This window comes from Camelus bactrianus, chromosome 15, assembly GCF_048773025.1.
Source record: "Camelus bactrianus isolate YW-2024 breed Bactrian camel chromosome 15, ASM4877302v1, whole genome shotgun sequence".
Classification (NCBI taxonomy): Eukaryota; Metazoa; Chordata; class Mammalia; order Artiodactyla; family Camelidae; genus Camelus; species Camelus bactrianus.
This window is the reverse complement of record NC_133553.1, coordinates 24,777,215-24,800,704: the sequence shown is the minus strand read 5'-3', so window position 1 is coordinate 24,800,704 and position 23,490 is coordinate 24,777,215. Positions and strand designations below refer to the sequence as shown.

General features: G+C 35.7%; 2 protein-coding genes across 5 annotated transcripts in view; one reads left to right on the top strand and one right to left on the bottom strand.

The window, feature by feature from the left end:
- Positions 1-18,265, bottom strand: part of GEN1 (GEN1 Holliday junction 5' flap endonuclease) — a 31,170-nt gene extending 12,905 nt beyond the window's left edge. The window contains exons 1-7 of the mRNA XM_010947355.3: positions 17,838-18,265; positions 10,373-10,545; positions 8,807-8,993; positions 5,011-5,187; positions 3,858-3,968; positions 1,696-1,769; positions 273-364 (exon numbers count right to left, since the gene is read on the bottom strand). Of these exons, the coding sequence (XP_010945657.2) occupies positions 273-364; positions 1,696-1,769; positions 3,858-3,968; positions 5,011-5,187; positions 8,807-8,993; positions 10,373-10,533 (802 nt within the window). The 5' untranslated portion in view covers positions 10,534-10,545; positions 17,838-18,265. The remainder of the gene's footprint in view (positions 1-272; positions 365-1,695; positions 1,770-3,857; positions 3,969-5,010; positions 5,188-8,806; positions 8,994-10,372; positions 10,546-17,837) is intronic.
- Positions 18,266-18,440: 175 nt separating this feature from the next.
- The window catches only part of SMC6 (structural maintenance of chromosomes 6), a 74,760-nt gene continuing 69,710 nt past the window's right edge, over positions 18,441-23,490 (top strand). For 3 of the 4 annotated variants that reach the window (XM_074341695.1, XM_074341694.1, XM_074341693.1), the window contains exon 1: positions 18,441-18,618. The gene's annotated coding sequence lies outside the window, so the exon portion shown is untranslated. The remainder of the gene's footprint in view (positions 18,619-23,490) is intronic. The other variant, XM_074341692.1, reaches the window with a different exon arrangement.

Below are 23,490 nucleotides of genomic sequence, written 5' to 3'. Positions count from 1 at the left end.
ATGAATATCTATATTGAAAATATAATTTTAAGATTGAAGCAACTTGATAACATAGTTTAAAACTGTACTTATATTTATCATTTACATCACATCATTTCACTTAATAAATGTATATCAAGTGCCCGCTGTGTGTATGTGACACAACTTCTGACTCTGAGGAGTCCTAGTCTGGTGAAGAAGGTAGGGATGTAAAGGGTAGTTTAAGAACAGAGATGAAATCATAGGTATCAGAAATTAATATTTTAGAGATATCACGCCCTATGTCTGCTTACCTGGATGGGAACACACAGAGCAATGAGCCACTTTGTTAACAACTGGTGTTTGTGAATTAGAGTAACAAGATTTTTCATTCCACTGATTAAACCTTTAAAAGAAAGTGGTTTTAAAAAGAGAAAAATAATAATAAGGTCACCAAGATACCATGTTCTCAAATGTCAGGCTATTCTGTACCTTTCCACCTGCCTACTTATTCTCCTTTAGCAGTAAAGTTGCTGGCCCAGACTGAGAACATAAAAACATGAAAAAATAAAAAATAACTAGGGTGAAGGTTAGTCTAAATTAATAAAAATTAGAATGACAGATAATTACAACAAAGTGTAATTTCATTATTTTCAAGTGTGAAGACAAACATTTTATAAAATGTTGCCAAAAGTATACATTTGCTGTAACTGTTTCAGTAAGAATTATTTATAGTTAGCCATTATTGTTTGCTTTTCCTTTTTTATTTTATTCTTTACAATTCCTAAATGACTCCTTAACTCACCCCCATGCCAAAGTATACCTTTTCCTTCCTGCTTTGGAAAACACTAATCGCTGATATTAATAATGAATAAAGTCTTAGATCTTTCAACAGCTTTACAGCTGAAAGAGAAGCATTATAGGAAAGAACACAGCCATTTGAAATCTTTTTTGTGGTCATCGCTTCTTCAGTGCTACCACTTAATATTTCCTTTCACGCACTTACCATCTCATACCTACTGAAGGCCGAGACTGTTTTAAATCTCCCAGTGTCTCAGTTCATTTCCTTCTTATTCATTCTATACTTTATCATCAGTAATATCAATTTTTATAAAACACTGCTCTCATCAAGTACATATAATTGACATGCTTTCAAAACTAAACAGCATAGTTTGTAAACTGCAGTATACTTTGTACCTTAATTGTCTTGAATCCTCAAACTGTACAGTCTAAATTAGAATTAATCTGTCACTAAATTTGTGGCTATAGAACTAAAAACAGTCAAGTAAAATTTTTGGTCAAGTGTTACTTATCGAATATTTGCAACATCTCAGGTATTTCATTTACAGAAAAAATATACTATCAAAGTACATATCAAACATAATTTAAAACATAAAATTAATTTAATGTTAGTTTATCTTTACTTGTCAGTAAATAGTCTAAAATAGCCTGTGCCAAATATTCATGGTTAAAAATACACGCATTTGACATCTTACAACTTGTGTATGTAGTGAGCTAATGATGAAAAAACAAAGTATGGCTTAGGACATATACTCTCATGCTTCTTTTAGGAAACTTAAGAATAAATAAAAATAAGTGATTTTAAATGACTATATAGATCAGCTTAAAAACAAAAAAAACCCCTTTTTGGAAAGCATAATACTTTTTGTAATATTCACTATCAAGTTCAACAAGAATAAAAAAATGGTATCACAAGAGAAAGTAATTTTTAGTTACCTCTGAAGTAAACTTTGCCCATTCAAAATCTTTATAAGTTTTAGTGCTTGCTCTTTTCCAACTCCAGGGACACCCTTTCAGAAAGTGGAAAAAGAAATTTAAATGTTAATCACTAGGGAACAGATACATGAAGTATGATATGTCCATTCAATGTAATATTGTGCAGCTCAAAAAGAATGAGATACCACAATGCGACAGGAAAACATGTGCAAGATACATTATTATATAAAATGAAAATTGCAGAATAGCATACAGTATGATTTAGATTTGTAAGTTAAATAACAATTACATTATTAACTTATGCAAAGAAAAAAGTCAGAGGGTTACATACCAAGCCACTGACTGTTTTTTTAGGAGAGGGAAGAACAGAATTTTAGAGGGTTTCATTTGCTATGTTACTTACTTTGATAATATTTTAACTTGACCCAACTTTATGTTATACTTGTAATCAAGAAAAAGCATGTTCATGTGGTCATACAAACATTTACTATTTAAAAACTCAGACACCAAAAAGTAACGAAGGAGAATTCCAAATTAGCTCTTGAAATTAATAACTTAAGAAAATTAAAACAAGCAGTAAGTTTCTAATACACAAAAACATATAAATAAATGTCTATTTACAAGACAATTTACAGTTTAAATTGAGTCTTCCAGTTCCTCTAAAAGGTTATTAATATATCTCTGTAAGCAAGGCTGCTCTTTAGTTGATATGCATCTGGACACTTCCAAACTGGTTAGCAAATAGCCATTGCCCAAATATACTGAGTGCCTGTCGGCAAAGGGGTCTCCCTCCTAACCTGAATCCCCTTCCCAACCCACCTACACCCAGGATTCAGCTACTAAGAGGGTAGCACATGGCACAACCAAGGGTATCCAGAAGAGTGTTCCATCTCTGCAGCCTATGTCTTGTAGCATACCAGCCACTAAGTATTTTGTATGTCATTCTTCTTATATTAGCATTTGGTTACATATTAAAATTTTTGAAGGCAAGTCATGCTAGTACAGTCTTAAAGAGTTTTAAATAGAATAATATAGATAGTTTTGGTTGCAAGGAACACAAAAGGTCAAAATGGCTAAGGTTAGTGGAGTAATACCACAGCAGCTAAACTGGGTTTCTGTGAATTCAAGTTGGCAAGTTTTTTCTTACATTCAACATTGGGCTGTTTTTAGACTTTAATTACAATAAAATTACATAAAGGAAGTAGGAATCTTCTATTTCAGAATGAGAATTATAGTAATTTTTTTGTGTGTTTTTTAACAGTTTTTTTCCTCCTGTTTTCTTTATTAGTTTAAAAAAAATTGTCAATTTCTCTCTTTGGTCACTGGTGACATAGATTACAAGTTAGACTTAATAATTTTACGACCCTGCTATTTTTCCTTCTTGTAAGCTCTGCTGAAAAAGAATTATATATCATCCTCTTTAGACTTCTCTTAGGGATAGAGTCTATAGCCTGAGGGATTTAGAAAGGATACAGAGATGACCAGCAGGGATAATGGGACTATATAAAAATAGCAGGAGCTACAATACAAGTCATTTTATATTTTTAAATGTCATATTTAAGAATCGGGTTATCCTTGTAATTCTTAATTCACGCCTCACCTGCTGTACCTATTTGTTACAGAGTGCTATATTGTGTATCTTAAATATAAAAGGTTTTCATGAACAAAACTCAATGTAATGCTAAGAGGCATGGAAGGATGAATGGCTAAACCCAATAATCATGTTGCCTAGCAACAGTAACAATAACACTGAGCATGTGCACAGTTAGAAAGCTACAATGGAGGTTGAAAACCAGAACACAGAGAAACAGTGACAGAAATTAATATTGGCATGATACAAGGAAAGAGTAATTCCGACATTTCTTTAAAAGGGTAGTCAAACTTGAATGTGAATCTCTTAGAATTACAGTTTACCGAGACTCAAGCTGTGGTACTAGTTATGATTCTATTCTCATTTATAACATTCAGTGTCACAATGAGCCAGCTTTTTAATGCCACTTGAAATGCTGATTATTTCAGTTATTGAACAGGTTATTACATTTATATTCTAAATTAGGTTCTTAATTATATAACCATATAAAATTCATATTTATGCAGCATGTAAGGTATTAAAAAAAGCCACTACGAATATTAAATAAATAAACACAACAATTTCAGTGCACCTTTGGAAGATAATCACAGCCAAGTAGTACTGCCAGCCCAACCAGAGCATCTCTATCCAAACCTAGTTTACTCTTGATAGATGACATCGTATAGCAGTCAACATGTGGGTCCTGGAAGAAAGTATAGACTTAGTTGCATCTTCAAAAAGTAAACATTTGTATATTAAACAACATTACAGAGAATAACTTGTCAAAGTTGTCTCTAAATGTTTATTTCTGAAAGTTCAAACAGGAAAATTATCCTGATCACCAGAATCCTCACAGAATTTATCACTTCAATACAGAAAATAAAGTCATAGCTTAAAAATAACTTTAAAAATTATAGTAGTCACTTTTTCCCTCTTTATCATTTCTTGGTGTCTACAAAAGTAAGTTTTTATCTTATAAAATTAAACATTGTAAAATGTATATTATAGAAAGTAAACATTCCCTGTAATTGCATCATCTGCAGTTAACTATTAACAGCATTATGTATATTCTTCTAAAAAACATTTTCTTTGACGTATATAAATATTTATTATTACTATATTGTTAAGTAAAAATAAGATTATACAAAAATACTATTTTTCAATGTTTTTCCCCCCTAATATCTGGGTATCTTTAATGTCAATAATACAGACCTTTTTAATACTGCTTACTATTACATCAGAAGGCAGTGTTTATCATTAGGGACACTTAGCATTTTCAGAGACATGACAGAATTTTCTGGCAAGAGGTTTAGTTTTCCTGGCTCTAATACACTCAATGTCTATAGTCTCCCTTGCCCAACCTTGAATGATTACAAACTAAATGTCCCCTGGTAGTAATATCTCTCTTTGCATATGTGGAGGTGTTTTTGAGGCTTACTAAAAGTGGAAATTCTAAGTCAAAGCAACACATATCGTATGCAATTTTATAATATATATTTGAAACCAATCTAGACTTAAACCTTGTGAAACAAGTCAAGCCCTTGGAAGAGAAATACACATTTCAAAAAGAATGAACAAGCAGTGATATTTTTAATACGAGTAAACATTTTATTTAGCAATTGCTATGTGCCAAGCACTATAGTAAGCATTTTACACATTTTAGTTCATTTAATCATGTAATAATCCCTTTTTAAAAAAGGGTAGTTTGCAAAACAAAACGCTGAAAAAGAGAACCAAAAAAATACCTTGGTGTTCATAGTGAAATTCCTATAGACAGTCTGGGCCCCATAAAGAAAAGCATCTCCATCATTGGTGAGGCAGCCATCTGCGTAACCACTGGCATTGAGGTAAGCACACATGGCTTCAGCTTCCCCAGCAGCCTGGACCCAGGGAATTCCTAAGCATTCCAGCATATCAAGACACTGAAGAGAGAAAGTACATGCAACAAATCTAAGACCATTTTTATTGCCGTTTTTATCCCCCCAGTGTTTAACTTACTTCTATATTACAAATATTAATAGCAGATATTTAGGTGTTTTGCAAATTATGATATTTAAGAAACGGTAATTTGAACACTGACTACTTTATGGCATTAAAGAATGATTGCTAAACTTTAAGCTGCAATAATAAAAATTATATTGTGGTCACGTTTTTATTTTTTAAGAGCCCCTATCTTAGACAAAGGTACTGAAATATTGAAAGTAAAACAATATCATGTCTGGGATTTGCTTCAAAATATTGTTAGACTAGGGGAATGGGTGTGTGAGATAGGTAAAACAAAATTGGTCAAGGGTTGATAATTGTTAAAGACTGGTGATGGGTTACTTTTATATTGATTTAAAATTCTCTGTAATGAAAGTTACAAATTTTAATGTCATTAAAAAGTAGTCCATATTCAATAAAACAATTAAAACATTACTTTTAAAACAATGAATATACAATTTCTATTGTTCTATTCAATGTTATTATCTAAAGCATCTGGAAATATCTTTAAATAATTGTTATTTAAATAATTAATCACATTAACATTTACATCTGTAAAACTACGACAATTCTTCTTACATGATGGCCACCCCAATATAAGCTCTTTCAAAGATTTTTTTTATAGTTTTGGCTTGAGGTCTTAAAGTTCACTTCCTATCACCTCTCCTGTACAATGAACCTCCCATATTGAAAGCAGTATGACCCTTTGACCCTTTCCTGTTTGCCCATTTCTGTTCCCTCTAACCTTGAAAGAACTTTATAGGAGTGAGATCACTAGGCAATTTAAACTCCTGACTTGTACTCTCCTGAATGCACACCATGCCTTCCCTAACCCGTTGATTCTTTTCCTGGATTAAAAGAGGTAAGAATGAAGAATTAAGTAATTAAAGAATGACTAGCTCCCCACCCCCAATACCCCCCTTGGCAATCCTGCAGGGAGATCACATGGGCAAGGACTCATCTGAAGAGAGTCAGCCAGCCTGCACACAATGGAGAGTGATGCAGAACCCAACCTCCTGCCTCAGTGACTCACTGAGACTCTTCCCGACTTTTTCCTTTAAAAACTGTCATGGCTGAGAAGAATCTTTGGAGATGGTCTCAGGACATGCGTCCCCCTTCTCCCCAGATTGCTGGCTTTTCTGATTAAAACACCTTTCCTTTCTATTGACACTTGCCTCTTGATTATTGGCTTTTGAGCACAAGCAGCTGAACCTGAGTTCGGGAACAATGTTGTGGGAAATCACACAGGAATCAGTTGTTGGAGTGCTTCTCAGAAGTCAAATGTCTGTGCAGGATGTTTATATCAATTTGCTGATGTACAAATACTCTGCTACGATTTTCTTCGAGTTATGAATTTAACACAGCTGAGCAGCTTATAGTTTAGTTTTTAGTGCATTCTATCATTGGGGGTACACTGGGTATCATGAGGAAAAGAGGCTATTTACTTGTAGTTTCTACAGACTGAGAGAATAAATATCATCTTTTGCTTTATTTGATTGTTTGTATGCTATATTATATAATAAAAACCTCTGCCAGATGTTGCCCAAGCTGGACAAAGTTCAGAAAGACAAAGTACTATGTTGAAAAAAGGGATACTTTTCAGGACTCTGGCTGGGTGGCTTTACGGAGACAGTTTCGTTACAGGTATTGCTTCAGTGCAACACCATAGTTGTTTCTACCTTACCCTTAGATGAAAAGCATCCCTTTTTCAGATTCTGGAGCCATGTCCTTCCAACTGTTTTCAAAAACCAGCACAGAATTTGTGACAAGGCTGGCTGTAATTTCCTCTCCCCTACCTCTCTATCATGTGGAGTGGAGGCTGTGTTAGAGGCTAACTTGTGCTTTTCCTGCTTATAACTAGAAGATGGCAGTGGATTTGGAGAACATAAGGTCTAGTAACTGCGGGTACAGAAATATAAAGATGAGTAACAGGTGGGCAACACTGAATCAACGTTAAATGCCTAAGAACACCACAATTAGTGAAATAAATAATAGAGTAATTTTCTCAAAACGACATGCACATCTTTTTGCTTTATACTGGGTAGTTAATGCCTTAAGTATGTGAACCACATATATTTCTAGGAACTGATTATACAAGAAATAATTAGAATCTAATACAGACATTTTCTTCAGTTACTGACACTCTAATTAAAGTGGAATAGTCACTAATCAAAATTTGCTTTTTTAAAAAGTCACATAAAAATTTAAAAAACAGACAAAATTTCTGGAGAAAAATGATTATTAATTTATGTAATGCCTTTTAAAAGAAATTAAATTTTTAACCAAAATTAAGAAGAAAAACAGGGATATGAATTCAAAGCAAATATGACAAAAGGTCTATATCCTTAATATATAAAGAACTTGAACAAAAGAAAAATTAAAATCAAGAGGTAAGTGAGAAAAGGATTATCCACAGAAGAACTAAAACTAAGCTAAATGCTTAATCTCACCATTAAAAAACCAACACATATTAAATATGTATTATATTTATTTATATGTAGTGTATAAACAAAGAAATAACTTTGTTTTTTACAACTTACATAACACAAAGATAAACCTCCTCATATCCAGTGATATTGTGGGTGCACTGAAATTGCTTATCTCATATCTGAACTGGTAGAAAGCAACTGGCAAAGTTGTAAAATCATTCCTAAACTTTGGTCTATCAATCCCACTTTGGGAAATTTTATCTTAAAATCACAAGAAAAAGCTATGTACATAAAAAACGTTCATCACAATTTCATGTATAACAGAGAAGAATTGAAAAGCAAACAACACACAACAATACACAATCATGGGGAATGATTTCATGCCTCCACACATGTTGTACAACCATTACAAATTGTGATTTTGAATAAAATATGGCAATAGAGAAATATGAGTATGCTACATTACATGAAAAATCCAAGATAAAAATTATTTGTGCACTGTTACAGCAATTAAAAATCCATTTGTAAAGAGACTAGTAATAGCTTCCTATTGTTTTACTTCTATATTTTACTATTGATTTCTTTTCTCTTAACTTTTATAAAAATATATAATATTTCATAACATAAAAATATATTAAAATGTAACAGTAAGTACTTTTTAAAATTACAAAGCCCTAAGGGAAAGCAAATATGTATTCCATCTATGAATTGGCATTAATCCTGAATGACTGAAGTATGAATTAAGGAGAACTCTATTCTGTGAATTCAAGTGCTGAAGACGTCATAAAACATCACATGTATCAAGAACTGACTATGTACCCGTTACTTAGAGATACTATTCTCTAATTTTCACCACATGCCTGTGAAGTATTACTATCCCCATTTCAGAGTAGGAAACAAGGCAGAGTTATGTCAAAAATCTTGCCCATTGCCCTTTCTAGACGCTGGAGTTAGAACTTGGACTTGGGTCAGTTACACTTCAAAACATAAACTCTCTTCTCTGTTCACACTGGTCTTCTATTTACAGTAAGGTTAATAAGTACTAAAAATACTGAACAACAAACTTTATCAGAGTAAAATACACTCTTTAATTCAAATCAGAATTATTGAATTAAATCTGAATGCTCACCTCCTTTAAAACTGATTTAAAATGTGACCTCCCTGTTTTCTGAGAGCATGTTTTTCCAGAAGGCCCATACCGAATCTGATTCCTCTTGCTCATGACATCAGCTTTCAGCTTTGGGGGTTTCCCTTCCATAACGAACACCAATTTTACATCCATCAGCGTTAAATATGAAATACGAAAAAATAAATTCCTAAAATATAAAATTAAAAATACATCAATCATCATATATTGAAAGCAAAAATCAATATAGTATAACAATGGCAAGAACATTAGTATCAAAAATGTCATACACAACAGCATTTTATTTATTATTAAGATTTAAGTGTGCAGTCACTGTGGAAAACAGTATGGCTATTCCTCAAAAGACTAGGAATAGACTTACCATATGACCCAGTAATCCCGCTCCTGAGCACATATCCAGAAGGAACCCTACTTCAAAAAGACACCTGGACCCCAGTGTTCATAGCAGCACTATTTACAATAGCCAAGACATGGAAACAGCCTAAATGTCCATCAACAGATGACTGGATAAAGAAGATGTGGTGTATTTATACAATGGAGTACTATTCAGCCATAAAAATGACAACATAACGCCATTTGCAGCAACATGGATGTCCCTGGAGAATGTCATTCTAAGCGAAGTAAGCCACAAAGAGAAAGAAAAATACCATATGAGATCACTCATATGTGGAATCTAAAAAAGAAAAAAAAAGAACATAAATACAAAACAGAAACAGACTCATAGACACAGAATACAATCTTGTGGTCAAGTTGCCAAGGGGGAGTGGGTTGGGAAGGGACAGACTACGAGTTTGAAATTTGTAGATACTGACAGGCATATGTGGAATAGATAAGCAAGATTATACTGTATAGCACAGGGAAATATATACAAGATCTTGTGGTAGCTCACAGCGAAAAAAAAGCGACAATGAATATACGTATGTTCAAGTATAACTGAAAAATTGTGCTCTACACTGGAATTTGACACAACATTGTAAAATGACTATAACTCAATAAAAAAATGTTAAAAAGCAATTTAAGTGCACTGAGAAGTCACGGCATGTTTTTACCAAAGGAGATTCATGATTATTCTAATCACTATGTGGAAAGTGGTTTGCAGCAGAAGGCCAGGAGAGGACAGAGGGAAAGATCTCATCTTAGCAGGGCAGATAAGAGATGTTGGCATACACTGAGGTAATGCCTCTGGACATCAAGAGGTTTGTGAATGTACAGTATATTTTGCAAGTAGAACCGGCAAGACTTCCCAATGGATTGGATGTGGGGAGGGATGAAAAAAGGGGAGAATGGCTCCCAAACATCTGGCTTGTAGTCACTGAAGCATCCTAGAGGGTACGTTAAGTAGGCAACTAGGTATGTGAGTCTGGAACTCAAAGAGTAAGGTACAAATTGTGAGTCACCAGTAAAGAGATGGCAGATCTAGACACGTCAGCACATTTTTAAATATCAAAATGTCAAACAGCAACAACAAAAGAAATAAAGTGGAAGCAAAACCAAGATATCCACTGCTTATACAATCATCTATTTATATTCTAAGAACTTGTACTCTACCTGAGGTGGGGCTTCATGACGGTTCCAATCATTTTTTTGACTGTCTGTGCTTCACATACCCAGAGACTCAGATCAACTGCAATGGTTTTCCCACTGAGACTGTGCAAGAGGACGTGCTCTTTAACAGGCTCCAGAATCTGCCACAAGTCATTCACTCCCATTCTCGTGGTTATCTGTTATTATTTGAAACACACTTTTCAAAAGATTGTTAAAAGACATAGAAGCTCAGAACAGAAATTCAAACAATATATTTTGAGCTAGTTTGGGGTGACTCATAAATATACTATTCTTTTAATTCTTTCATTAGTCACCTTCTCAGAAGAATTGAGAACACAGAAACATTAAAAAGGTGGTAATATACTTAGTGGCTTCAAAAACACTAATGCAACTAACAGATTAAAAGTCATTGGATTAGAGCATGCTAAATTTGTCCTTAAAATACACCCTTGTCACCAAATACAGGTTTCTCTATAGTACTGAAAAACAGTTATTTTTTAATTTAACGTAACTCAAATGTCAATGGTACCCTTGTCTCTCTTCATTCTTTCCTCTTCTTTTCTACGTTGCCTTTAGTAGTGGCTGAAAATAAAATTTTCTGCGTGGTTACATTAATATTGTGTTAATATTGCATGAAATTTGGAGGTGATAATTTTGGATAAATTTGGAAAGTGATAATTAGCTGTGTTCCAGCTAATAATAAGAGCTAACAAACCAGAGATGGGTAGAAAATCCAGGGATGTGGTAAAACAAATTTGCCTTGAGAATTCACTCCTTGATTTACATACCTAAAGTGAGAATAGTATTAATCCTCTATCATAATCAGGAAAAACAGAAAGGCAAAAGCAAGGAAGCATGCAAACACACAAACACAACACAAGCAAAAAAACCAAAGGTTAATGAAGGAAAAGAGGCAGAAAATGAAGAGTTGAAGGAATACGTAATTATCCTTTTAAAAAGAGCATTGGCTTTTTAAATTGCAAGGTCATACATGTTCATTGTGGAAAAATAAAAAGTTTTTAAAAAATGTTAAATGTTAATGTTAAACTCTTTTCTATGTGCTCGATATTTTAAAAACAAAATTGGCTTAAACTCTGCTATTGTACCTGCTTTGGTATTTTCTATAGGCCGGTTTTTCCTTATTAAACATCTATATCTGGTTTTCTTTTCCTTTGTTATTATTTGACAAAAAATAGTACGTAGCATTTGCAATAAAGATTCAGTCTGACTATATAACAGATTATCATCCTCTAAACAACGACCTTAATTTATTCCAAAAACACAAGGTAGGATACAAAAACATATCAAGTCAAAAGGCTATTACCATAATGCAGAGCCATTCTAAATAAAATGTACTGTATTGTTCATTCTGTTAACTGAGTCCATACTAAAAGCAAATGTTCTCAAATTTTATGTGGCTGCAAAGAAAATTAATGCTGGAACTGTGGCTGTCATTTTCTCTGAGCTTTTCTGAATCTTAATTTTAAATGCGGCCAATGTTACCATAATTACTATTTTGTGCACTCATTTTTATGAAGAGCTGCAGAAATATTTGCTAGTGTGTTGCTTTAGAAGGAAAGATAGACAGATTTAAATGTAGAGAAGAAAGCATTAGATAGTTAATGGTGGCTCCAGTGCTCAGATTGTCTATTTCACACCAAGAAGGCCCACTGATTGAATGTGGGTGGCATCGTGGTAAAGATTCAGAGTCAAGGTTTTATCTCTTTGTTAATGTAAAAAGTTGTAGTTAATTCTGGAAAAAGAGTGGGGAACACATATTTTTCTAAGGCATTATTATAAAGGGAAACAAGCTTTTTAAAGTGTTAACCATCAGAACATGCAAAATTCAGAAATAGAAAGTTTGAGGGGGAAGTTCTTATTGATAATTGTGCTTTCCTTTATTTGTGACTCACGCTGGATACTGGCATGGATTGCTATTGAGGGAAATTAAACAATTCCTCTCTGGAGGAACATTATCATAGCTGATCTTATTTCATTTAAATCTGACCCTGACTCAAGCTGTCAACATTTTAAATGCAGGTATTTCCTGATTTAGCAATAGCTCTCCTAGGAATTTACTTTAATAAGATATGTTCTTAGGTGTATATAGATTTATATACAAGGATATTCACTGTAGCACTCTTTGTAACAGTAAGACACTGGGAAGAACCAAATATTCACAATAAAGGATACAACTTTAAGTAAATTATGGTATGTTCAAACAATGGAGAAGGTGATGCAGCAAATAAAAATGGTATAGATCTATATGTATTAATAAAAAAAAAAGACTCCAGGTTTCAAAATGAAAACAGGTTCAAAATAGGTTACTTAGTAAGAATGACTGAAGTTGAGGGATGTGAAGAATTACTCTTCAAAGTATATTTCTTTATGTTTATTTTTAAAAATAACCATAGGCTTGTATTACTTTTCAAATTAAAAAAAAAAGCTTAAAAAATGTGGTTTTATTTGTAAAGGGTTAGGAAAAGAAACTAGAAATCTTCAGATGGTTCATTTCCTGCCTAAATACTAAGTTACAAAATATGTACATAGTTCATGGGTCAATTAAAAAGCAATATTCTGCAACTTTAGGAGTATCTGAATATCAAATACAGCTTCAGCATGGCTTTTTAGGTATGAGAGATCACATTTTCTGGTTTCCTTCAGAATACCTTGGAACTAGTTGTGTGGTCTTAGGCAAGGTATGTCTTTTCTCTGGCCTTTCCAGCCCTACGTTCAATCCTTTCTACCATGTTTCTAATGCTTCATTACATAAACTGACTATACATATATAACAATAGTAATGAATGAAGACTTTCATGTGGTGCAGCGTTGTTTATCATGACACATACAAACACATTTATGTATAGGACTGTGATGTAAACTGTATTCCTTCTGAGAGAGGTAGAAAAAAATTTGAGAAATTGACCAGGTAGACTCTTAAGTTTACAAAGTTTACAAACTGTAGTCCTTTAAATATTTCAAGCACATTAGGATCATTCTGTAAAGGATCATTCTGTACAGACTTCAGTGGAATATATTATTCACTGGGGCAGCCATGTGTGGAAAAAAAATAAGCCCAGAGCTGATTCTATTAGTATTTTAAGATTCCCACAGATTGGACCCCTTCAGGAAGATAAAAGAGGGCTTTTAACTAAACCTGTGAGTAATATCTTTAATATGATCATTACACTTAAAACTTAATTACCCATGTTATTTTAATTTCTTTTGTCAGTTATGTCACAGAACAAATTACTGGTAGTTGAACAGATATCATTAATGAGTACCTAGGACATCTATTTTGGCTTTTCCTTTATTATATGAGCAAAGACTACAAAGTTGTAACAATGCCTACTTAAACACAACTAGTATGAACAATGCAGGCAAAATGAAAAGTCTGTAAAAAACTATCTGTTAGTTACCATAAAGTTAAATTTGAGTTACTGTTTCTGAGCTAAGGTGTTCTCCACTTTTCCCCAGTTATGTGACATTTTCTAGAAAGAAATGTCTCTTTCCTTGCCAGTTTTTCTGGTCACATTTTTTTCTTCCAGTTTTAAGGAGATATAACTAACATACAGCACTGTGCATGTTTCAGGTGTACAACATAATGATTTCACTTACATACATCATGAAACAGTTACTACATAAGTATAGTGAATATCCATCATCTCATACAAATTAAAAGAAAAAGAAAAAAAACTTTTTCCATGGGATGATAACTCTTAAGATTTACTCTCTTGACAACTTTCATATATAATGTACAGTAGTGTTAATTTTATTAATCATCCCTAGTACTTACTTATTTTATAAATAGAAGTTTGTAACTTTTGACCACCTTCATCCAATTCCTTTTTAAACAACTTTGGTAACTTAACCTCAAGTCCCCGTGTATCTACAGAAATGGATTTGAAAAAGGTTAGACTCTCTCTCATGCTCCCCACGTATACTTCTATAAAGTAGTAATGGTCTGCTTTGTTTCATTCATAACCATGAAAGAATTGCTGCTATCATGAAATACGCTTTTTTCCCTCACTTTTTTCTTGGAATCATAGGAATCAAGGACACCTTTTTAGGAGCTAGCCTCTCTCTGACATGCCATAACAAATCTGTTTTTTTTTTTTTTTTCTCTTATAACTTACCATTAGTTAATTTCCATTAGGCCTTGAATAACTGGAAGGCTTTATATAGTCTTCACTTCTTTTAACTAAAAAATGATAGATTAGAAGTATGCCAAGTAACAATATTTAAAAGACTGAGGTAGGCGTAAGAATTGGAAAGTTAGCAGACAGACTTACAGGAAGAGTAATATTTTTAGAGTCAGTTAGAGGCAGACTACACTGGAAAGGACATCATTGCTGGGTCCCCTTTGAAGACTCTTATGATGGAACTCTTCTTCCCTCCCCCTAACATTTATCCCTCATCATCTGACAACTCCTCTGAGTTCTTGATAAGAATATCTAACCCCCTATTTTATCTTTATATGGATGAGTAATATGCATCTAATTCTTGATTCCATCACTTCTCAAAACTGTTCTAGCCCTAGTCATTCTCAAACATCCAGTTGCTTAGGCCAAAAATCCAGTAGTCATTTTTGACAGTTCTCTTGACTTTGCTCTCTAACAGCAACTTGATCAGCAAGTTTCCTGTCTCCAAAATACATCCTAAACCCCCATTTCTAATGATCCTCCCCTGGTGCTGCCTGTAGTCTCCTAACTGGTCTCCTTACTTCCACTTTTTCCTTACCCTCCACCCCCACACAATCATTCTGCTCATGGAAGCCAGAATGGTCTTGTTTAAAAATCTAAAACATATTAAAATCATCATCTCTTAGGTAATGGACAGTGAATTTTCTTAAAGGTGACATAACTTCCGCTTGTCACCAGTTAATTTACTTCATTTATGGTGCTATCTTACAGCCAGTTGTAAAATGCAGAAGATATTAAGCTAAAATTATAGTGTTCTAAATGTTAACACATTCTTTTAAAATAGGATTATCTTCAGTAGAACTACAACCCAAGGTCTTTAAGTTCATTCATGTTCCTTTGAAAATCATTTGTAAAAGGAGAATATTAAAAGAATACTTCAGTAGTTCTAAAGGGTAAATTATGTGAAATATCTATTTTATGAAAAATAACACCGTAACATGTTTTAAGAATGTAGTTAATCCAAAATGTCTATTTCCCTGAGACATCATTTTCTATTCCTTATCATTTTGTTTTTTGCACCAGCCCTTCCTCTGCAGTGATATTAAGTAGCAATAGAAAGACGGTAAAGTTATTTAAAGTTCCAAAAAGGGACAGAATGCAACAACTCTTAAGATATTCAAGTACAACTACACTCAAAGACAGAACAGATGGTTCTTGCATGAGGTCATGATCAACCTGATAAGGTTACTTGAAAATAGCTCAGCATTAAGTAAAATTTAAAAATACTACACATAGCAAACTCACCCAAAACTATGGATAATTTTATCTTGCATTTTATTTTAATAGGGTGAAAACTGAAATAACTTCATAGCCTATTAGTGGCTTCAATTTATTTACTTTAGTGAAAGAGCACTGGACTTGGGATAGAAAAGCTAGAATTTCAGTCTTGGATATACACGGACTAGCTGTATGACCTTGAGAAGACATTTAACCGATCTACGAAATGATACATATTAAACTAGATGAATTATAAGATTCTGATATCCTTTGAATCTCATCACCAATTTTGATAGCTTGGTATTAAAAAAAAAATCACTATTTCAGGTATTATTGCTTGGTAGAAAGACCGTGAATTTCTAGTTTAAAGAAAGAGTTTTAAGAATCCCCTTCAGGTTAAAAAAAAACAGATCCCTTTGATGTAACCATATGGTGCCCCATAAATCAATTTATGCTTCTAAAACTTCCTTAAAAGCGAGTAAGTTTTTATTGGTTAATTATAAAACTGAATGAGGTGAGAAAAGCACAGAAACTTGCTAATTCCACTAATGAATCAAATTTAAAGAACATAAAAAGAAGTCAGCGGTTTGATTTATGCAAAAATATACATTTTATTAAACTAGCAGTTTTCCAGTTTTATTTCAGTTTTAAGCAAAAACACTAGAATTTTTTTAACAATAAAGCAGGAAATATTTTAAATTTCCCAATTTCCATTCAGAATGACTCTATTTTCATATAAAGACTGGTAAATTGTACAAAGTTTATTTCAGCACAGGATTGTATTGTATAGGATCTACCACAGGATTCCACTAATTAATACCGTTTTTTTTTATTTCTTCAGCTTTATTTTTATATGAATTTCACTTAAACTTTGAAACATAATATAACCCAGGCTTAACTTACTTGTTACTAATAAATATGTATTAAATGCCTACTATGCACCAGAACTCTCCTTGGTGGTGCAGATACAATAATTAAAGATTAAGCCCTGCATTTAAGGAACTTGGCAGAGTGTGATTAGAGATAAAGAGAATTATAACAACGGGACAAGTACAGGCACAGAAGTAGGCTAGAGAACTACAGGAGTATATAGATCTAAAGATACTTTATCTAGTCTAGGGCATCAAAGAAGGCTTCCTACAGGAAGTGACATCTAAGCGGAGACCTTCCAACTGTGTTTCCCATCTTTTACCAACAAGGACCCCTTACGCCAGATGTTGTAGTGTTTTCATCTATTTTGACTACGACATATGTGTATCATGGCAAGGGCCAAAACAGGAACATATATTTGATTATCTTTAGAAATAAAAGAGTGTCTTATGGAAGGAGTTTCATTACAGGAGACCGGAAGTTTGATATCAGCTTCTTCGGGGGTGTTTTGGGGTAACGGTAAACACCACTTTTTTCCATCTAAAAAGCAAGATTTTGGAGTAGAGAAAGTAGATTATTTAGTTGGTTCAGCGTATCACGAGGAGAGGTGTGTAAAGACAGAAGCGGTAGGTTAAGCCGGGTTGACAGGAGCGCTAAAAACTAATCCAAGGAATTTAAATTTCATTGGTTCCCATATTTATTGTGGGGATTTACAACATAGGTTCGCACGGGGGAAAAAAGATTGTAAATGAACAACCACAATGCCTTAAGGTAATCGCTATAATGAAAGTATTTTCAAAACACAAAGTTCACACTGAAAAAGAGGAACACTCAAGTGTGCCGAGGGGGATCCGGGAAGGCTGACCCAAGATGGCCTTGGACGAGGCGAGGGAATTTGCCCCACAGCGCGCGGGGGGAAGGACATTGGGGACTCCGTGTCCTTGGCACCGCCCCGGAGTGGGGGGCGGCGACACTCCAGGCGCGTAAAGTATTGCCGGATCGCGGCCGGAGGCTCTGGCCGCCGTCCTACTGGGCTCAAAGGGAGCCGCTGACCGTGTTTTTGGAGGCGGGCGAACGCGACAGGGACGCCAAGGCAGAGCGTGCCCCCAACCCAGCCTGCAACGGAGCCAGTGGAAGGGCCCGGGCGGAGTCGCCTCTCCACCGCTCTGGGGACTTACCGGGACAACCCCTTCTCCTTGGCTTTGAAAGACGCCCTTCCGTCATTTACCAGTTTGGCCTGAATCCTAACTATCGCTGCCTCCAAGCTTCTAGATTTTCTCTTCGCAAAAACAAAAACAAAAACAAAAACAAAAACGAAAGAAAAAGAAACAAAAGAAAGAGAAAAGGAAAAACTTGCTCTTTCCATTCCCAAGCGAAGACTAGCCTTTGGGGCTTAGCATCTTGACCCGGAAAGCTCCCTGCAAGCACTTCGAATTCGGCGCGTTCTCCCACACGGCCCCGCCTCTTCCGGGAAATGACTGTCCCCTTCCCGCGACCGAGGCCGCACACTCTGCTTTCCCGGCTCCTAGCCGGTCTGTTGTACGCATGCGTGAAGCTGTCGTATGGGGCTCCGAGCTTTTTCCCTTTCACTTAGGCAAATCACCCGCCTCCCACCTCCGCGTCCTGCAGTCGCCAAGCACGGAGCTCCTGCCTGCTTCCCCCGTCCGCCCAGGAGCACTTCCGGCCCCTCCTTTTAGACGCCAGTGGCGCGAAAACTCCAAACGGCGCACGCGCGGGCGGAGTCCCGGCGGGAGGGGGGGCGGGGCGCAGGCGCGGAGCGTCCCGCGGTGGGAGCCGGAGCGACGGGGCTCCTGTCTTCTCCCGCGGCGGGCGTACGGTTCCCGGCGGGCCAACGGCGGCCGGCCGAGGCCGAGGCGCCCCTACAGTGGCTTTAACGTCTGGTTGCACCGCGACAGCCCCGCGGATCGGGTTCCTCGGGGAGACTTCGATTTGTTCGAGGTAGGGTGAGGGCGCGCGCTGTCGCTCTCCCTTGCTCCTGGTTCATCCCCCTGTCGCTGCCCCTTTGGCCGGCACCCCTCAGCTCACTTGGAGGCGGCCGGGTCGGCGGTGCTGCGGTGGTGTCCAGGCTGCCCCTGCGGCCCGGGCGGGCCAGCCGGGATCTTCGCGCCCTCTCCGCAGGCAGCACAGGTCCCCTCAGCCTCCAGAAACTTGCCCGTGTCCGCTGGGCCCCTCCCTCGGGCGGCTCTGGCCGCGAGGCTTGCAAATCCCAGCTCGGGCTGCGGGACCCGGCGCCCGGCCCCAGACGGCCCTTTGGCTGTGACGAGTGGCTTTGAGGGGGATAAGGGAAAAAGGTGGAGGTTGCGTTCGGATCACCAATCTGGTGCTACTACACAAGTAGCAACTTAAGTATGTTTAAGAGATATATGTAAATATCACTTAAATTGGATTTGTTGTTAAATCCTAATTTCATGAAAATGCAAACTGTATTATCTAGAAAAATTAAATTGTGGTGTTTGGAGGTTTTATGATGGCATTTCTTTTCCCTCATTTTCCTGTGGAAACGAACTGGAAAAGAATCACTATTGGAAATTGCGGAACCACAGGACTCAGGGTAGAGAAAGAGCTGGAGGACCAATAGGGCTGGAGGTGGTACTGTGGTAATTCCTAGAAGGAGCAACAATTTAGTGTTTATACCCTGAAGACAGAATTTATGTGAGCGACTACTACGCTGTATATTTCATGAGTTGGAGAGTAAAAGAAAGTGTTTTAAAGAGAAGTTGTTCCGAAAGGTATATTCAAAAGAGAAAAAGTCCACATTCCCTGACTTAGACGGCTGCTGTATAATCTTTTAAAATATTGGGTAGCTTATGCACTGGCCTGTGTGGGTGGGGAGGGAGCATATTAGAACTTATACTTAGATTTGCTTTATCTCATTCTATTACTGTGTGAAATATGCAGGGTAATAATTTCCTGTGGGGATGTGTATTTACAGGCTTTTTTTTTTCTTGAATGGTGTAAGTAGAAAAAAGTTTGGAGATTACTAGAATATTGCCTAAAAACATGTTTTTGTGTAAGACAGAACCAGTGTTGTGTGACCATGGGCAAGTTTACGGTAACACCTCTGTAGAGTTCAGTTCCTGTTCTGTAATTTGAGAAAATAACGTAGTACCTAACGCACAGGATTCTTAAATGTGTTGGGGCAGGGGTCCGGGTAGAGAGAGAGAATTTCAGTTTTATGTATGTGTCCATCTATAATTAGTATAAAGTATTAGAATTGAGTCTGGTAGAAAGTCAGCACAAATGACATGTTAAAGTGGTTACAGTGAAAAACAAGTTTTATTCCCGAAAGTTTGTTTTACTGAATATATTTTACTGGGTGCCTGGATGTAGAATTTTGTATAGATACAATTTTGACTACCATTTTTAGACCTAAGTTAGGAAAATTAATCAAAGCTGTACTTGGCTTACTTTCAGGAATTAATAAATAACTCAAACTTTTACCGTAATGGTATGCTTTGTATGTAAGACATAATTAAACCTCAGAGTTACACACACACCCACACACACATTCACTCACTCGTAAGTCCAGAAAACTGAGGGTCAAGGGTAGACACTTACATTAATGTTAGTGTTTTTGATTCACTAGTTAATAAGATACATCCTTCTCACTCAACATACTTTCCCTGGTAAACAAATTCGGAATAGTTTCTGTGGCTTTCTTAGCTCCACTCCCAAATCCACCTCTAATGCAGAGTATGTTTTACTGCCCACCAGCCTGTCTTAGTATCCTAGGAACACTTCAAGCCCAGTGTTTTCAAGCAAAATGTGTTATTTATCCTCTCTCCTTGCCAAACCTGCTCAGTGTACGGATAATGGCATTTAGCATTTAAGAGTGAAGGCTGTTTCTGAAAATTAAACACAAAATGAAATTTTATAAAGTAAGCCCAAAGTTTTAATTAGAGGGACACGTTACATAAGAATTCTTTTTGTAGTTTTATATATTAACAAAGGGTAGACAAGAAGATGAGCAGATTAATGGCCAGTTTCACTGCCTATACATAGTCAAACTTGGCTAAACTCAGTTTATGCCGGGAGGAACTTGGGCATTAAAGAGAAGTGACTTTGGGCTTTGACAAACCTGAGTTTGGATCTAGGCTCTGTTAAAAGTTATAGCTACATAAGTCTGGGTGTCTGTTAGTTGAGTCTCAATATCCCCTTTTGTAAAATAAGGACAATATTTATCTCCTAAGGGTGTTGAGGATTAAAGAAAAGGTTTGTACTTCTTAATCCCTTTCACTTATTTCACCTTCCCCCTCCTCTCCTCTCTGGCAGCTATCCATTTGTTCTTTGTCTATGAGTTTGTTTTCATGTGTTTTGTTTGTTTTCATGTGTTTTGTTTCTCTTGTAGATTCCACATATAAGTGAGGTCATATGGGTATTTGCCTTTCTCTGACTTATTTCTGTTAGCATAATGCCCTCTAGATTCATCCATGTTGTTGCAAATGGCGAGATTTCATTTTTAACAGCTACATAGTATTTGTGTGTGTGTGTGTGTGTGTGTGTGTGTGTGTGTGACATCTTCTTTATCCATTATCTGCTGATGGACACTTAGGTTACTTCCACATCTTGGCTATTGTAAATAATGCTGCAGTGAACATTGGTATGCCTGCCACTGCTTTTGTTCAGCACCCCTTATCCTTTAGAGACGGTCTCTTTTGCCCTGGTTCTCACTCACTCTGCCTCATCTGTCATCTGTATTGAGACCACAGGGATTTTTTAAAAACACGAAATGCATGTTCAAATTTTATCTGAAGTGCTATGCTTAGTACTTTCCAGTTTTGCTCATCTGTAATTGTTTGATTGCATAGACTAATGACTTTTTCACTTACTTATATTACTATCTATTGCATCTCATATGATTTCATGATATATTTCAAGCAGTGTGCTTAATTAATTCAGTGTGTTAAAAATTAGGTTGTTTAGTGTAGAATGAATATGTCCGTGGTGATAGGAGGAGTGGAACTGGGGATGATGTAAACAGCCCATGGCATATACACAAGCAACAGCAATTTGCCTTTTTTAACTACTATTTTCTTTTGGTAATTGCGGTTCTCTTATGTCTGTTCTCACTGCTGGTAGCCCCTACATTGATATTAATGGGAAGTATGAATTATTAGGTACTCAAAGTAAAATTTACAATTTAGAAATTTATAATCCTGTTAAAATTCTTTTGGTTGCTATCAAATTTCCTATGTATATATTTGCTGTAATTAACCCTTGGTTATTGGTTTTTCTTCTTGAACTTATTTTTATTGATAATTTGCATATTTGTTACTGTTCCTGCTCTAATGGAATTTGCTTTCTGTGAGAGAGAAATATGTTCCTTAATTCTGATTTTTTATTGTAAATAAACAAATATTAAAGACTACAGGGAGCTTTATGGATGTATTGAAAATTCCAGAGGAGCTTCTTCCCCCCCTTTTTTATGTAATACAGAATATTTAAAAGAATTTTTCTTTGCATCTATTTATATGTCTCTTTAGCTTATTGGAAGCAATTTTACTTTTTTAACCTGTATTTAACTCTCAGGACAGTCATATGTGTTTTTAAAAATCCATTATCATTAAATTACAGAGTGATTCCCTTTTTAAAAGGTAGGATCCTTCTGTGTCTGTTAGATGCAGGTTACTATGGCAACCTAACAGCAAACTGCAAACCCCAGGCCAAGCACAGCAAATAAAAAACATCGTCGTCATGTAGCACCGTCTTCTGTGTGGTATAGAATCTCACATTCATTGTGAAAAGCTAATCAGCTAATCACATATACCTTCGTGCCTCTTCTTCCCCCCAATTTTATTTGAAAAAGTACCATTTTCTAATGGGAAAATACTAAAATCAATCAGCTGATGTTTGAGTGTCTGCTAACTGCAAGATCATCTATTAAGCATTAATAAAAGCAGTGTCTAAAAGGTTATTTAATGTTGGGAAAACCAAGAAGTAATGCTTCATCTTTGCTCTTCTATAATAAATAAATGTCTGTAATTGAGAAAAGAACAGCGGTAAGAGTGGGAAAGAAGGAGGTGTGGGGAAAATAATGGCCTGGTAGTATTCTAGGGAATTGAAATTAGCAACAAGCTGAAACCAGTATGCATTAATTCTTGCTGCTATTAAATAATTTGAGAATTATGTTTGATTTTCAAGTTCTAAATTAAGAGATTCAAAATAAGCATTAAGTTATTTGTTAAAAAAAAGATACTGAATGTTATGTAATTGTGACTATAACGCTAATACTGTCTCAAAAAAGCATTTGTTTAGGTTAAATGTCCTTCGGACGTTAACTAATAAACTCTTTAAATGGTGTTTGATTTATCATGATAAATTAGGTTCCTTGTTGCCTTCAGAATAGGATAAAGTCAAAGTTTTTTAATGTTGTTTACAACAATTCTTATTAGACTTTAATGTGCTTGTGAGTCACCCGAGACCTTGTTAAAATGAAGATTCAGATTCACTTGGTTTAAATTGAGGCCTGAAATTCTGGATGTCTAACAGGTTCCTAGGAGATGTGACTGCTACTTGCTGGTCCTTGGACCACACTCTGTATATCACGTCTACCAGTCATTCTGTGGCTGGCCTCTTTGCTGCCCTACCTTTATTATTTGCTACCTCTACCTTATAATGTATAACACAGTATCATGGACATGCTTATAGTACTTCCTACAGTAGCAGTTTGCCAAGTGGGGTCCAGGGATCCATGAGACTCTTTCAAAGCATCTACAAGATCAAAATTGTTTTCATAAAAATACTAAAATGTTATTTGCGTTTTCCACATTCATTCACTTATGACTGTACAGTGGAGTTTGCCAGAGGTTA